Consider the following 14,938-nt stretch of genomic DNA (forward strand, 5'->3'; position numbering starts at 1 on the left):
GTAGTTCCGTTTTAGTCACTAGTTTTCACTTTACCAAGGGAGACTACTCTAAATCAAGGTGTTCGCGATCGCGATCACGATGAATGCGATCAAGTGCATATTCTTTAGTGAATTCCATCCAACTGCTGGTCCAAAGATAACATACCAGGCAAGATATTAACATGGTCGCTTTATGTCCGAGTTGGTAATATGCAACATATACATAAATAAATAATAATCAAGTTATATGCACTTGGATATCCATTTGGGCCAGGACGAGTCCAAATTTAGGCAACAACGCGGGTACCCATCACCCAACCCCCTATTACACAACCTTACCCGGGTACCCGCTGAAGGTCTCAAGAGATAGGTACAAAATGTCCGATTGGGAATTGTTCGACCAGAGCCCTAACAAAAAGTATTTAGGTACCATTAGGTGCACTTTCAAGCGATCTGGTCATGCATACAGTGATTAACAGCTGATTGAAAGGAATAAACGCCTCCGTGCCCCCTGTCACTATAACATGTGTAAAGTCCACCCTGTTCTCATGGGTTTTTTTCAGCTGAAGAAATTTAACTAGCCAGAGACCAAATATAAACAAAGAAGTCAAAGATACAAAAATGCACAAGTTAATACACTACATAGCCTAGATCTATACATGCAGTGCTTGTTTTTGTTTTTTTTGTTTAACGCCACACCCAGAAATATTCCAGCGATATGATGGCGTCTATATCTAATCTGGAGCAGACATTTCTGTGATTGAAATCAAGAGCAACAATCCATGCAATTAGAATATGATGACATGCAATTAGTCATTTAACTGACTGAGTCTGACCACCCTATCCATTTCATTGCCTCTTACGACAAGCATATAGGTTCCTGAGATTCTATATTCTCACTCGGAATAACCACTGACATATGGTGTATGTCTTGATAATTACAAAACAGTTTGAACAAGTAGGTGAATGCATTGTCAATCTCATTAAAATCCGATCTTAGTTCTCACTGCAGCTCAACAAAGATCTGAGGACATCCCATTACGGGTCAGACCGACCTTGCACGAGCTTTGACCGACCAATGGAATGACCAATTAGAAGGCAGCTTTCTTGTGCTTTACGGCACTAATTTCAAATTGGCGACTGCACTTCGAAACATATTTTGACAAATTCTCGATTACAAATTTGAAACCTGAACAAAAGAACATTCTGGAATGGCTAATAGATGGTCTAGATTGTATGGATTCAGTCATTAAACCTGTAACTATCATTCGGAGTTAAAGTTTTCGAGGTTGCATGAATAGAAATCACATTCCGACTGTCACTTTCATAATCTGGTAAGCGATGCTCTGATTGGTCGGATGAAAGGTCGTATTTACGTGACCCCTGTTGGGATGTCCTCAGATCTTTGTTCAGCGGTAGCGAGAACTAAGGTCTGATTTTAATGAGATTGTGTACCTTTTTGAACCAGGAACAAATCCATGCAGACTTTGACCCAAATAAACTGTAAATCAAGTATAATATGGCGTTTGAAGTGTAATGAATATGTGTTGTAATCTGACATAAGTGGCAAGAAATTATTTCTTTTTTGACAATTGACCAAGATGATGTCAAGCAAACATAAACATGATAAAACATGTTTGATTTTGCATCTTCTTTGTCATTTGTGGCCCAGTCGTCTAAGGCACTGCGATTCGCTATGCAGAGTTGCACCATACCCGTGCTCATGGGTTTCACCGAAGTAGTAAACGTCTGAGACCTGCACTTCGGGGTTTCCTCCCACATTAAGCTGACACGCCGCGATATAACTTGAATACTGTTAAAAGCGGCATTAAACCCAACTCACTCACTCACTCTTTGTCATTTCAGGTGCCAGAAGACTTTATGAGCAAAGAGGTGTTTGATTCAGTACATATTTACATCATCACCAAACCGGAACTTCAGAACAGACTTATCACTGTGTTTGTATACTTGTATACTTTTACCACCCTCAACATGCTATGACAGAATCACATGAAAAAATCGGTTGTCCTTAACCTTATCTTGAGGAGCGTATAGGCCTGTGGCCTCTTCCGTACCAAATAAAGATTGATTATGATTGATTGAAATAAGCTTGTGAATGTTAATCTCATTGCTCAACTTTGAGGAGCTAGAGGCACAACCTATGTAAAAATGGGCTTTTGGAAATTTTATAATAAATTGTATATTAATATGCTTATCCTTATCTTATCTCACAAAATGCATCTCTCTTCCTTCTTCAAGAAACACCTCAGAACTTTCCAACTTCAACAAATACCTCCCCCCAACACGTCCCTATTCATCACCATGGTCACCGCTTGTCCATCTGTGTAACACACCAATCTGTCCCGTGTGTCCCTACCCAGTGATTTGGCAGTGAAATTGGAGCAATGCCCGAATTGCAAGTTGTGCATCAATTTTTTTCTTGTTGACAGAAATGCTTGGAATCTGAAGATAGTGGGCTGCCCCGTGTGTATTGATGACCCCAAGTACAAGAGGAATGCTCTGATGTTTAACCTGTGTTTTGTGTTTGACAAAGACTCTCGCACTTGCAACTTTGGATCAGTTGTAAAGAAACTAGCAGCTTACTTCACTCAACTTGAGGTAAATTATATTCTATCAAAATGTTATCCTGGAATTATGGGAATTATTATTTGGCGCCTTGGTTGATTTGGGCCTAACTGTAATCGAGGTGAGGTGAAATGGGGTTTAACATCGCATCTAAGATTATTGCACTTATTTAGCAATGTGCATGCACATGTGTGTGTGTAAGTGTGTGGCTGCTTATACTAGTCCGGACCGATGCCGGTTTATAGTGCTAGCCCACTGAGATACCATGCCGCAGTTTAACATGAATACCCCTCTCAGACACAGTATACTGACTCCGAGCCGACCAGTCCTTGTTTTAGCCCCTTAATGTCGAGTGCCAGACAGGGTAACAACAAGTACCATCTTTTGACGTCTTTTGGTATAATGCAGCCGGGGATCGAACCCCTGGCCTTCCTCTCTCTGGACGGATGCTCTACCACTAGACCACAGAGACGGTCTATCGGTAGACGGACATTAAGTCTCTGAAATGAAAATATTTCTTAAGTAATGATGTTTTTAATTAAATTGTTGTATGATATATATTATAAAGGAGCCAAGAGAGTTTCTTCATTTTCAGCCTGAAACTGATGAAATCGAGCCTTGCCAAAAAATTGTAGACTTGCTTGGGATGATTTGGATATATTTGTTTAGAGTCTGTGTGGGAGACAAGCCTGATGTTGGTGCATATTTGTATTCTTTAGCTTGAAAGTGGCTTCCTGTTCTATGAGGAGAAGAGACAGCAGATACCAAAGATCATAACAAGCATCCTGACAGACCTCAACAAATATGGAAACTGTGCCATCCCCATCAGTTAGTTTACTTGCAGTACTCGTCATACTTTCCTAAAAGCAGTGTATTAAAATATTAGTCAGTCAGATTTTGTTCATGTTTTAAGTGGAAGGTGTTAACTGTTTAAAAAAACTAATAGAAAGCTTGGGAAACCATGTTTACATTTTGAGACTTGCAAGTGTTATTTAAGTGTGGAAAGATTTCTTACCAAGTCAGTCATCCGGGTTAGAATTCGTATTCAGCAACCATGCTGGTCTATGCGACCATGCTTGTTATAAGAGTCGACTAAAAAAAACAGGATCGGGTGGTCAGGCTATCTGACATGGTTGATGCTTGTCACCGTATCCCAATTGCGTAGATCGATGCTCATGATATCAATGACTGGATTGTCTGGTCCAGACTCGATTATTTACAGACCGCAGTCATATAGCTGGAATATTGCTGAGTGCAGCGTTAACAAACAAACATACTTCATGTACTAGTTTGAACAAGCAAAAAAGAAAAAAACAAAGCCTGTCAGTTCGAACTATATTTTCAAAGGTCATTGCCTGAGAACCACTTATGTTTTTTAAAGCCTAATAGAATATTAGAAATTATGAGAGATCTTGGATTCATCTGCAATAATATTATAATCAAGGAACTCCCAAAGTTTGAATATTGAAATATTGACAAGGCCCCCTTGACTTTGATTTCTTGTTTCAAACACTAACAATGCATATTGTTTGGCAGGAGAGTCGTGTACTATATACCTGAAGGTGGCGCCATGTATATCCGACCCTCCACTAGTGCAGGATTACGATGTGCCAATACTGGTCCGAGACAGGGAGAGTGTCATGGGATTCCCCCTTGATCTCACCACGCAACAGGTGAGTCAGTGAATGTTTGTTCTCACCGTGCAACAGGTGAGTCAGTGAATGTTGATCTCAACGCACAACAGGTGACTCAGTCAGTGAATGTTGATTTCACCATGCAAGAGGTGAGTCAGTGAATGTTTGTTCTCACCATGCAACAGTTGAGTCAGTGAATGTTTGTTCTCAACACACAACAGGTGAGTCAGTGAATGTTGATCTCACCACACAACAGGTGAGTCAGTCAGTGAATGGTCTGTTCTCACCACACAACAGGTGAGTCAGTGAATGTTGATCTCACCACACAACAGGTGAGTCAGTGAATGTTGATCTCACCACACATCAGGTGAGTCAGTCAGTGAATGTTTGTTCTCACCAGGCAACAGGTGAGTCAGTGAATATTGATCTCACCACACAACAGGTGAGTCAGTGAATGTTGATCTCACCACACATCATGTGAGTCAGTGAATGTTCTCAACACACATCAGGTGAGTCAGTCAGTGAATGTTTGTTCTCACCATGCAACAGGTGAGTCAGTGAATGTTGATCTCACCGCACAACAGGTGACTCAGTCAGTGAATGTTGATTTCACCATGCAAGAGGTGAGTCAGTGAATGTTTGTTCTCACCATGCAACAGTTGAGTCAGTGAATGTTTGTTCTCAACACACAACAGGTGAGTCAGTGAATGTTGATCTCACCACACAACAGGTGAGTCAGTCAGTGAATGATCTGTTCTCACCACACAACAGGTGAGTCAGTGAATGTTGATCTCACCACACAACAGGTGAGTCAGTGAATGTTGATCTCACCACACATCAGGTGAGTCAGTCAGTGAATGTTTGTTCTCACCAGGCAACAGGTGAGTCAGTGAATATTGATCTCACCACACAACAGGTGAGTCAGTGAATGTTGATCTCACCACACATCATGTGAGTCAGTGAATGTTCTCAACACACATCAGGTGAGTCAGTCAGTGAATGTTTGTTCTCACCATGCAACAGGTGAGTCAGTGAATGTTGATCTCACCGCACAACAGGTGACTCAGTCAGTGAATGTTGATTTCACCATGCAAGAGGTGAGTCAGTGAATGTTTGTTCTCACCATGCAACAGTTGAGTCAGTGAATGTTTGTTCTCAACACACAACAGGTGAGTCAGTGAATGTTGATCTCACCACACAACAGGTGAGTCAGTCAGTGAATGTTTGTTCTCACCAGGCAACAGGTGAGTCAGTGAATATTGATCTCAACACACAACAGGTGAGTCAGTGAATGTTTGTTCTCACCATGCAACAGGTGAGTCAGTGAATGTTTGTTCTCAACACACAACAGGTGAGTCAGTGAATGTTGATCTCAACGCACAACAGGTGACTCAGTCAGTGAATGTTGATTTCACCATGCAAGAGGTGAGTCAGTGAATGTTTGTTCTCACCATGCAACAGTTGAGTCAGTGAATGTTTGTTCTCAACACACAACAGGTGAGTCAGTGAATGTTGATCTCACCACACAACAGGTGAGTCAGTCAGTGAATGGTCTGTTCTCACCACACAACAGGTGAGTCAGTGAATGTTGATCTCACCACACAACAGGTGAGTCAGTGAATGTTGATCTCACCACACATCAGGTGAGTCAGTCAGTGAATGTTTGTTCTCACCAGGCAACAGGTGAGTCAGTGAATATTGATCTCACCACACAACAGGTGAGTCAGTGAATGTTGATCTCACCACACATCATGTGAGTCAGTGAATGTTCTCAACACACATCAGGTGAGTCAGTCAGTGAATGTTTGTTCTCACCATGCAACAGGTGAGTCAGTGAATGTTGATCTCACCGCACAACAGGTGACTCAGTCAGTGAATGTTGATTTCACCATGCAAGAGGTGAGTCAGTGAATGTTTGTTCTCACCATGCAACAGTTGAGTCAGTGAATGTTTGTTCTCAACACACAACAGGTGAGTCAGTGAATGTTGATCTCACCACACAACAGGTGAGTCAGTCAGTGAATGATCTGTTCTCACCACACAACAGGTGAGTCAGTGAATGTTGATCTCACCACACAACAGGTGAGTCAGTGAATGTTGATCTCACCACACATCAGGTGAGTCAGTCAGTGAATGTTTGTTCTCACCAGGCAACAGGTGAGTCAGTGAATATTGATCTCACCACACAACAGGTGAGTCAGTGAATGTTGATCTCACCACACATCATGTGAGTCAGTGAATGTTCTCAACACACATCAGGTGAGTCAGTCAGTGAATGTTTGTTCTCACCATGCAACAGGTGAGTCAGTGAATGTTGATCTCACCGCACAACAGGTGACTCAGTCAGTGAATGTTGATTTCACCATGCAAGAGGTGAGTCAGTGAATGTTTGTTCTCACCATGCAACAGTTGAGTCAGTGAATGTTTGTTCTCAACACACAACAGGTGAGTCAGTGAATGTTGATCTCACCACACAACAGGTGAGTCAGTCAGTGAATGTTTGTTCTCACCAGGCAACAGGTGAGTCAGTGAATATTGATCTCAACACACAACAGGTGAGTCAGTGAATGTTTGTTCTCACCATGCAACAGGTGAGTCAGTGAATGTTGATCTCACCGCACAACAGGTGACTCAGTCAGTGAATGTTGATTTCACCATGCAAGAGGTGAGTCAGTGAATGTTTGTTCTCACCATGCAACAGTTGAGTCAGTGAATGTTTGTTCTCAACACACAACAGGTGAGTCAGTGAATGTTGATCTCACCACACATCAGGTGAGTCAGTGATTGTTGATCTCACCACACATCAGGTGAGTCAGTCAGTGAATGTAGTTGCTCTCACCACACAGATGAGTCAGTCATCGGTGTATGAGAATATGCAATCATCATTGTCCACAGTTACTACTGTTTGTTGCTGGTGATACTCAGGACAAATGGAATGTGGTGACAATCATGATTATGACACAAAAGCTGAGCATTATCACAGGAGATTCACAGTTGCCTGTCACCATGTTTCTGAGGCTATACTGAAGGGAATATATGAGGGAACACATAGCTGATGAATACAGATTATTATATGACCATGTGTCATACTGATTTTTTACGAAATGGGTATCAGAATTCAAACATATTTCCTGAGGGAGACCAAAGGTAATCTGTGAATTCTTACACAAGTTTCATAAAATCTGTATGACACATGGTCTTATAATAATCTGTGTTCATTAGCTATGTGTTCCCTCATATATGACGCACATGCAAGTATGATAATTTCTATATTACCCATTATTTCTTAATCCTTTTGGGCCCGCCTCAGATTACGACTGCCTTCTTCAAAATGACGTCAACAATCTTCAGCACTGGCATCTTTTCTAGTGTGAGGTCATTTCGACCTTATGTCAAAATTGGATTGGAATGATATCAACAATGCCCTCCAGGTGACGGAAACAATAGACTGGTTTCCTTGAAGTGATATGAAGTTAAAATTCTAGTTTCCACCCTTGCTGAACTTGATTGTAGTGCCACCAGTGGCTATCATGAATTATGTCCCATCTATGTTATCCTATTGACCAATCAGATCTCGCATATCACTTGAAATTGCTTCAAACAAAAAGGTGGCACACAATCAAGATGATCTGATCGATAATCAAGATCTATATTAAAGTGCATCAAATCACTTGAGCACCTTCATTTAAAACATGAAAAGATTTCCAAATATCTGTCGACACCCAGAAGGCGGTACACATGCTTTACAAATCCTTCAGTCGAAATCTGTACGTTGAAATCCATGTTGTTTACGAACAGGGTGTCTAGTTCAGTAATCAATTTTGATTGGACTATGTATAGGCTCGTTAGTCCAGCCAAAATTCCAGCCTAGTTCGGCAAGGATGGAAACTGGACTTTTATAGTCAGTTAACGCCTTGCCTCGGGAAGATGCCATTTCACTTGAATCATGTGCCGGTTTGTTTCTGTCAGTATCAGTACAGTAGATGTGTTTTTGTTTTTGTCCAGATTCTGCACTATGTTGATGGCTACTCCCATGTTGCCAGGATTGCTGCGGAGGCTGATGTCGAGATCAACTTGGTCAAAGCCTGCCTCCAGAATCTGATGTAAGCAGGTTGAGATTATTTTGGGGGGGACAATTTAAGAGTTAAATAGAAAACCTAAACTGGAACGTTTGTCCACCAGCACTCGACAAGGGAAGTAGTCATTGACAGAGAAACCCCTTCAGTCTTGACAGGACAGTGTCCAGTCAAAATGCCAGATTAACAAATTTCCATATTGATGAATAACATTAAAGGAGTAATGTCTTTTATTTGTCATCCAAAACTGGCTTCCCATGGAGCAGTCTGCCAACAGAGGGCGCTGGCTTATCCAGTCTTTTTGCTTGACGGAAATAGCCAAACATGAGACTGACACAGAAGATAATAAGCAGGCATAATATTGCTCCTAACTGTAATAAAGAAGTTGTTCATCCATAAATCTTATCCTTACTTAGTAACTTCTAAATGCCTCTCAAAGAAGTTACAGGAGATATTGTTTGGGTGATATCCTAGGAAATATTGCTGCAATGAAATTGCATCACAATGCTTCAGAGACCATTGGGATGTCATTGGTTACCATAACATCACTATCAAGTGACATCACTAATGTCTCCACCACTGAAGCTGGTTAGCTGTACTTTTACACAAAAGAAACTGCTTAGATCACAAACTGAAAAAGTTGAAATTATTATTTTGGTAGGTAACTAGAATCTCACCCAAGTTTCTTTTGATATCACATATTTTGTGAACTCTCGTTGACATTGTTTATATGAAACAACATTCAGGTGAGATTCTCTGCTTGTTTTAAGTTCCTCACAGTAAGCAATCCAGATATGGAGGTTCTGGAATAACAGACTTCTACTGTGCACTAATACTTTGTTTTTGTTCCTTTCTAATATTTGATATATTTTATTTTCAGACATTATACTGTGATTAAATTGATATCCATTTTCCAGGTGAGCTTCATAAACACTTAGATCATGTTCATGTTAAGTGTCAGTAATTGACAAGATAAACCTGTGCAGATCCGGGGTAGAATAGGTCTTCAGCAACCCATGCTTGCTGTAAAAGGCGGCCATGCTTGTTGTAAGAGGCGACTAATGGGATCAGGTGGCCGCCTCGCTGACGTGGTTGATGCATGTCATTGTATCCCAATTGCGTGGATCAATGCTCATGATGTCAATCACTGGATCATCTGATACAGACTGCTGTCATATAGCTGGAGTATTGCTGAGTGCGGCGTTAAACAACAAACAGATTGTTCACGAGCCAATATATTAACAAATATTGCCATGGGCGCTTATTAGAGCAGGGTGCTTATTACGTCGAATATGGTATGTTGTGTGTGTTTACTTATCTAATTTGTTGGGAATTGGTAGTAAAAGGCAACACAATTTGCTGTACAGATTTGCATCCCTTAGATGTGACATAATCCTATGATCGTGGGTTTGAATCCCAGAACTCATATGTTTCATTAAAGTGGTAAACGCCCAAGACCTGCATAATTTGGGCTTTGGACCCGTGAAGATCCGGGTTAGAAATAGGTCTTCAGCAACCCATGCTTGCCATGAGAGGTGACTGTGCTTGTCATAAGAGGCGACTAATGGGATCAGGTGGTCAGGCTTGCTGACTTGGTTGATGCATGTCATCGTATTCCAGTTGTGTGGATTGATGCTCATGATGTCAATCACTGGTTTGTCTGGTCCAGACATGATTATTTACAGAACGCCGTCATATAGCTGGAATATTGCGGCGTGACTTTAAGCAACAAATAAAACACTTTGTGCTTTCCTTCCACAAGAATGTGACACCCACTGAAAAATTGTTCAACCCATCTCACTTACTCATTTTTGCTTTTTGTTGTAGTATTCAAATGTATACACAGTAACTCCGGAAATCAACTCACTGTTTGAAAATTCCGCTCTACAGATGGAATGTGTCCAATTTGTTGCAAGAAAAGGTAATACCAATATATTCACATGGAAAAATGCATCATATGAAGGTTGACAAGTTCGTTGATTGCCACCCTGTAGGTAGAACTGACTGAATGGAGATTGTGTGTAATTATACCTCAGAGGATCGGATCAGTGATGATGCTGATAGTTAGTTGCATGGTGGAGACTTGACCATTGACAGATAGAGCCTGTAGCAGGGATATTGCTGACTGTGCTGTAAAACAATATTCACTCACTCTTCGATAGTCACTGAGAGAACCAAGGTGGGACAGGCAACATTTTAACGTTTTCGAGGCTGCATGATTAGAAATCACATTCCGACTGTCACTTTCATGATCTGGTAAGCGACGCTCTGATTGGTCGGATGAAAGGTCGTTCTGACTGACCCCTAATGGGATGTCCTCAGATCTTTGTTTAGCAGTAGCAGGAACTAAGATCTGATTTTAATGAGATTGACCCGTGGTTAGTTACGTGATATATTGTTTAATGACAAAAACTCACTGTAGCTCAGTGGTTACACTACAAGTCACTAATGTTCGCATTCCTTTCCAATGATGCACATTGCTTTTTGACTTGTATATGATTGAGTAAAGATAAAGTTTCAGTCAACTTCAGTTTATGCATGATCTGATTGTTTGATAAATGTATCTAAATAGTTTTTGCATGGGCTGTGAAAAACAATTCCCAATCAGACATTTTGTTCCCACTTAGACCTGCAGTGGTTATCCGGGTAGGGTCGGGTAATAGGGGAGAGAGGGGGACTCGTTCCCGCCCTACCAAGTGGAACTAGTGTGAACAAGGAAATGACTTCCTTCATGACTAATTTGATTTAAAAGCCATGTATTTTGGTGTTTTTGATGATTTAGTACAATTTTGTAAAGCTCTAAAAACATCTGCTGTATTATGATGATTATGTTTTGGGATATGTGTTGTCTTGCCAGGTCACTCTCTGCCGGCGTTCCGCGATGTGTTCATGCTGTACTGTTCCTTCAGCCCAGGGACCACTGTCAAGGACATCTGCAACAGGATCGGCCCACACGCCCTCAAGGTGGACGAGAGGTATGCCGCACTAGGTTCGGATTCAGACAATAGGTTCACATACAGATATTACTCACAGATTAAAGCTTAAAGTACCCTCATATCTATCAAATTTTAATACCCACCACTTTCACGATCATCAAAAGTGAATGAGTGAGCGAGTATTGTTTTACACCACTTTTAGCAATATTCCAGCTATATCATGGGGACACCAGAAATGGACTTCACACGTTGGACCTGCATCTCTTTGGGCTTTCCCATATCAAGCTGACACGCCATTATAGAACTGAATGCTGTTAAACAAAACTGAAGATTCAGGGTGGAATAGGTCTTCAGCAACCCATACTTGCCGTAAAAGGTGACTATGCTTGTCGTAAGAGGCGACTAACAGGATCGGGTGGTCAGACTCGCTGACTTGGTTGATGAATGTCATCGATCTCAATTATGTGGATCAATGATCATGATGTCAGTCACTGGATTGTCTGGTCCAGACTTGATTATTTACAGACAGCTGTCATATAGCTGGAATATTGCTGAGTGCAGTGTTAAACAACAAACAATAAGGAAAACTTACACCATTGTTCACTGCTGATATCTTCCAGGAAACTAGTTCAGTTTGGACTGATGAATGGCCTGATTCGCCATCTTCACAAGTACCCCGTCAAACTGCCAAACGAGCCCGGCCAGTCATCTAGACTACAGCCCTTCTATCAGTATTTTAATGGAGTCCATAACTCAGACGAAATTTGCTGCCGGCATGGTACGTACACGTTTTTTAACTGTCACAGACTTAGGAAAATAGTATCCAGTTTTCATGATGAATATTAGAATGTTTGAAATATGTTTTCCAACCCAATATGTTTATATTTGTATCATGCTATCAACCCCAATCTGCTTGGATGAAACTAATATTTACAGACAGCTGAAAAATTGATGGAACAATATTCAAGAACATTAACGCTCAGATTCACTTCAGCTTAGTTTAAATTTTCGGAAAATAGCTTCATGTAGGTGAGAAGTGGTAGCAGATCTTCTGACAACAGAACACTTCCAGTGCAATGCAGAAGTCAGCCATGTTACATCTATTTCATGACAGTACTTATATATGTCGGACCAGCTTCAGGAAGTCTGCATGCTGGCAGTGTTCCCTTTATGGAAACTATCACGATATTGATATATTGATTAAAAAAAAAAATTTTAAAAAAAATAAATATTCTGAGTGGGAATAGATTAACAATGATAAAAATTACCGGGGTACCTATGTAGATCTGCAGTTAATCAATCGGATGCTAAATATGAACTTGTATAAAATAGATTTTTCTGCCTTCTCATTGTCCATCGTAACCATGGTAATCATGAAATATGTAAACTTTTCACTGGCAGTGAATTATTAATTTAGTATCGATATTCTTAAATTTGGTGACAGCATCTGAAGGTGCTTAAGATCTGTTATGTAATTTGGACGTATTGTCTTGGATTCCCTCTTCCCACCCCTCCATTAATTTAATTTTTAATTTAGTATTAATATTCTTAAATTTGTATTGAAACAGTATCGACATTCAGAATTTACTGATACATTGATATCATGATCTACGACACCCTTACAGGGCACCATTGAGAACCATAAGCATGAGAACATGCCAGTTTTGTCAATATTAACTTTGGAATGGTTGCCATGGTTACAGGAATAAGTCAGCTGGAGCTCGATGAACGGATGGAGAGTGACCCTAGCGTGGTGGTCTGTTGGAAGTGACCTGCTTGACCCAAGATGAAGGAAGGAAATCAGAATACAAGCTGCCAGGTCTGGTAATAGACAGCAATTGTGATCACCTCAAACATGTCAGTGCATTCCAACTGAACCGTTTCAAGACTGGAGTCACTTGTCTGTCACTGTCAAGTGTTCTCATCCTGTGCTGTGTGTGTAAATGTTGACAGCATCTGAAAGTGCTCAAGATATTTCAGTGTGTTAATGATTGGTGCTACGGAACACTGCAGATGTGACCGTTTCTGGAGATTTAAGTTGTGAATATATTCAACATCTTCCTGAGGCAAGAGAGTTAACTGACTTTAAGTCCAGTTTCCACCCTTGCCGAACTAGGCTGGAATTACTGAGCTCGATAGTAGCGCCACCAGTGGCTATTACCAGTTATGTCCCTTCTAAGCCTCTCTTATGGACCAATCAGATGCAACCTCTCGTACCACTTGCCTTTGCTTCACACAAAATGGTGGCGCCCAGTCAGGACGATCTGATCGATAATCAAGATCTTTATTGTGATAAAACTGGTCTTACATTGCGAAATGTATCAAATCACGTGTGCACCTTGATTAAAAACATGAAAGAATTTGGACAACGAGTTGGCGGTGCACATGCTTTGCAAATCCTGCAATCGATCAAAATCTGCATGACAGTTTGCGAACCGGATTTCGATTTCGGTGGGCGATATTGATTGGACTATGCATAGACTCGTTAGTCCAGACAAAATGTAACTCCATAATACCAGCCTAGTTCGGCAAGGGTGGAAACTGGACTTTTAATAGTCAGTTAACTCTCTTGCCTCAGGAAGATGATATTCAGAGGCTGTGATGACTTTTCCTGCATGGGGATGCTGTCAGCATAACCCAAATCACCTACAAAACGATCCCTTCACAAATACTGATTTAGTACTGTTCGGGGGAAAAGGCTTTGAAAAGTTGTACAGTGGCAATCGGTCAAGACTGAAAGTAAGGATGGCAGGGATATAGAAATGTGCATGCAAAGCTTCAGGCAAGTTCTGGTATGGTGGCTCTTGCCATACAGGAATGTAATAAATCAAATATTTGTACAGTACATATTTGTTATCTTGTGATTTCATATACATATTCAATAGGGCTGTAATGATTCACCGGTACCTATATCATCAATACTTCTGTACACACAATACTTGAATCATCAGTTTGTAAGATCGTGATACGCTATAAATACAACAAGAACTAATAGAGTTACTTCCCGTAATGGCAGAAGTAGCATAGCGCCACCTGCAAGCATGGCAGAACACAAAGACGTAGTACCTAACAGTGACATTTAGACCAATCCCTTTATTTGAAACTGTTTTGTTCTTGTGGATTTCTTTGTATATATTTTTTTAGATAACAAGAAATAAATACTTTGGAGTATTTAAGGGTAATATTAATCCGTGGTGTGGACATGATCTGTTGATGAATGTGAAGGATGAAGTTTAGTAGGACTACATGTACGGTGTATTTCATAAAGTGACCAGGCACTCGGGGACAACAACAATAATAATAATAACAGTGTCTCTTATTTTTCACGTCTTTCCAATATTGATACTATCTGAATGCGGACGGGTAACTTGGAAGATGGGCAAGCAAAATTTATGGGTCGCCTGCCCTGCTGCCACGTTGGGTTTAAAATTATTTCAAACACTGCCATTATTGTTAATATTCGATTCTAGTGACCACAAAGAACAAATTCGATTCATGCAGGGAAACGGTTCGATTCACTGAATACATGAGTGAGTCATAACGGCCCTAGTATACAACCCAAGATGCCTTTTGAGGTGCTGGAAGGATTTGTCACACCTCATCCTACCGGGTACCCATTCACTGCTGGGTGAACAGAGGCATATTTCATATGTCTCATGCCAAAAGAGTGACTGAGTATGGTTTTACGCCGCTTTTAGCAATATTCCAGCAATATCACGTCGGGGGA

At 40.8% G+C, this 14,938-nt stretch overlaps 1 protein-coding gene across 1 annotated transcript; it reads left to right on the top strand.

The window, feature by feature from the left end:
- Positions 1 to 62: 62 nt before the first annotated feature.
- LOC139445528 (GATOR1 complex protein NPRL2-like) lies at positions 63 to 13,574 on the top strand. Its single transcript, XM_071226670.1, has 11 exons — positions 63 to 148; positions 1,846 to 1,937; positions 2,430 to 2,598; positions 3,285 to 3,393; positions 4,102 to 4,238; positions 8,205 to 8,302; positions 9,156 to 9,192; positions 10,103 to 10,196; positions 11,133 to 11,250; positions 11,832 to 11,989; positions 12,915 to 13,574. The coding sequence occupies exons 1-11, from the start codon at positions 80 to 82 to the stop codon at positions 12,980 to 12,982; spliced, it is 1,149 nt and encodes a 382-aa protein (XP_071082771.1). The 5' UTR covers positions 63 to 79; the 3' UTR covers positions 12,983 to 13,574.
- Positions 13,575 to 14,938: the final 1,364 nt, after the last annotated feature.

Source organism: Haliotis cracherodii, unplaced genomic scaffold (genome assembly GCF_022045235.1).
Source record: "Haliotis cracherodii isolate W230 unplaced genomic scaffold, xgHalCrac1.p SCAF_6, whole genome shotgun sequence".
In the NCBI taxonomy this organism is placed as follows: Eukaryota; Metazoa; Mollusca; class Gastropoda; order Lepetellida; family Haliotidae; genus Haliotis; species Haliotis cracherodii.

Bases quoted from the DNA above. Each gene is read 5' to 3' on its own strand.
- LOC139445528 (XM_071226670.1), top strand. From the start codon at position 80: ATGAATGCGATCAAGTGCATATTCTTTAGTGAATTCCATCCAACTGCT. The intron at 149-1,845 runs GCAAGATATTAA...TTGTCATTTCAG, and splicing joins GTCCAAAGATAACATACCAG to GTGCCAGAAGACTTTATGAG. The intron at 4,239-8,204 runs GTGAGTCAGTGA...GTTTTTGTCCAG, and splicing joins TTGATCTCACCACGCAACAG to ATTCTGCACTATGTTGATGG.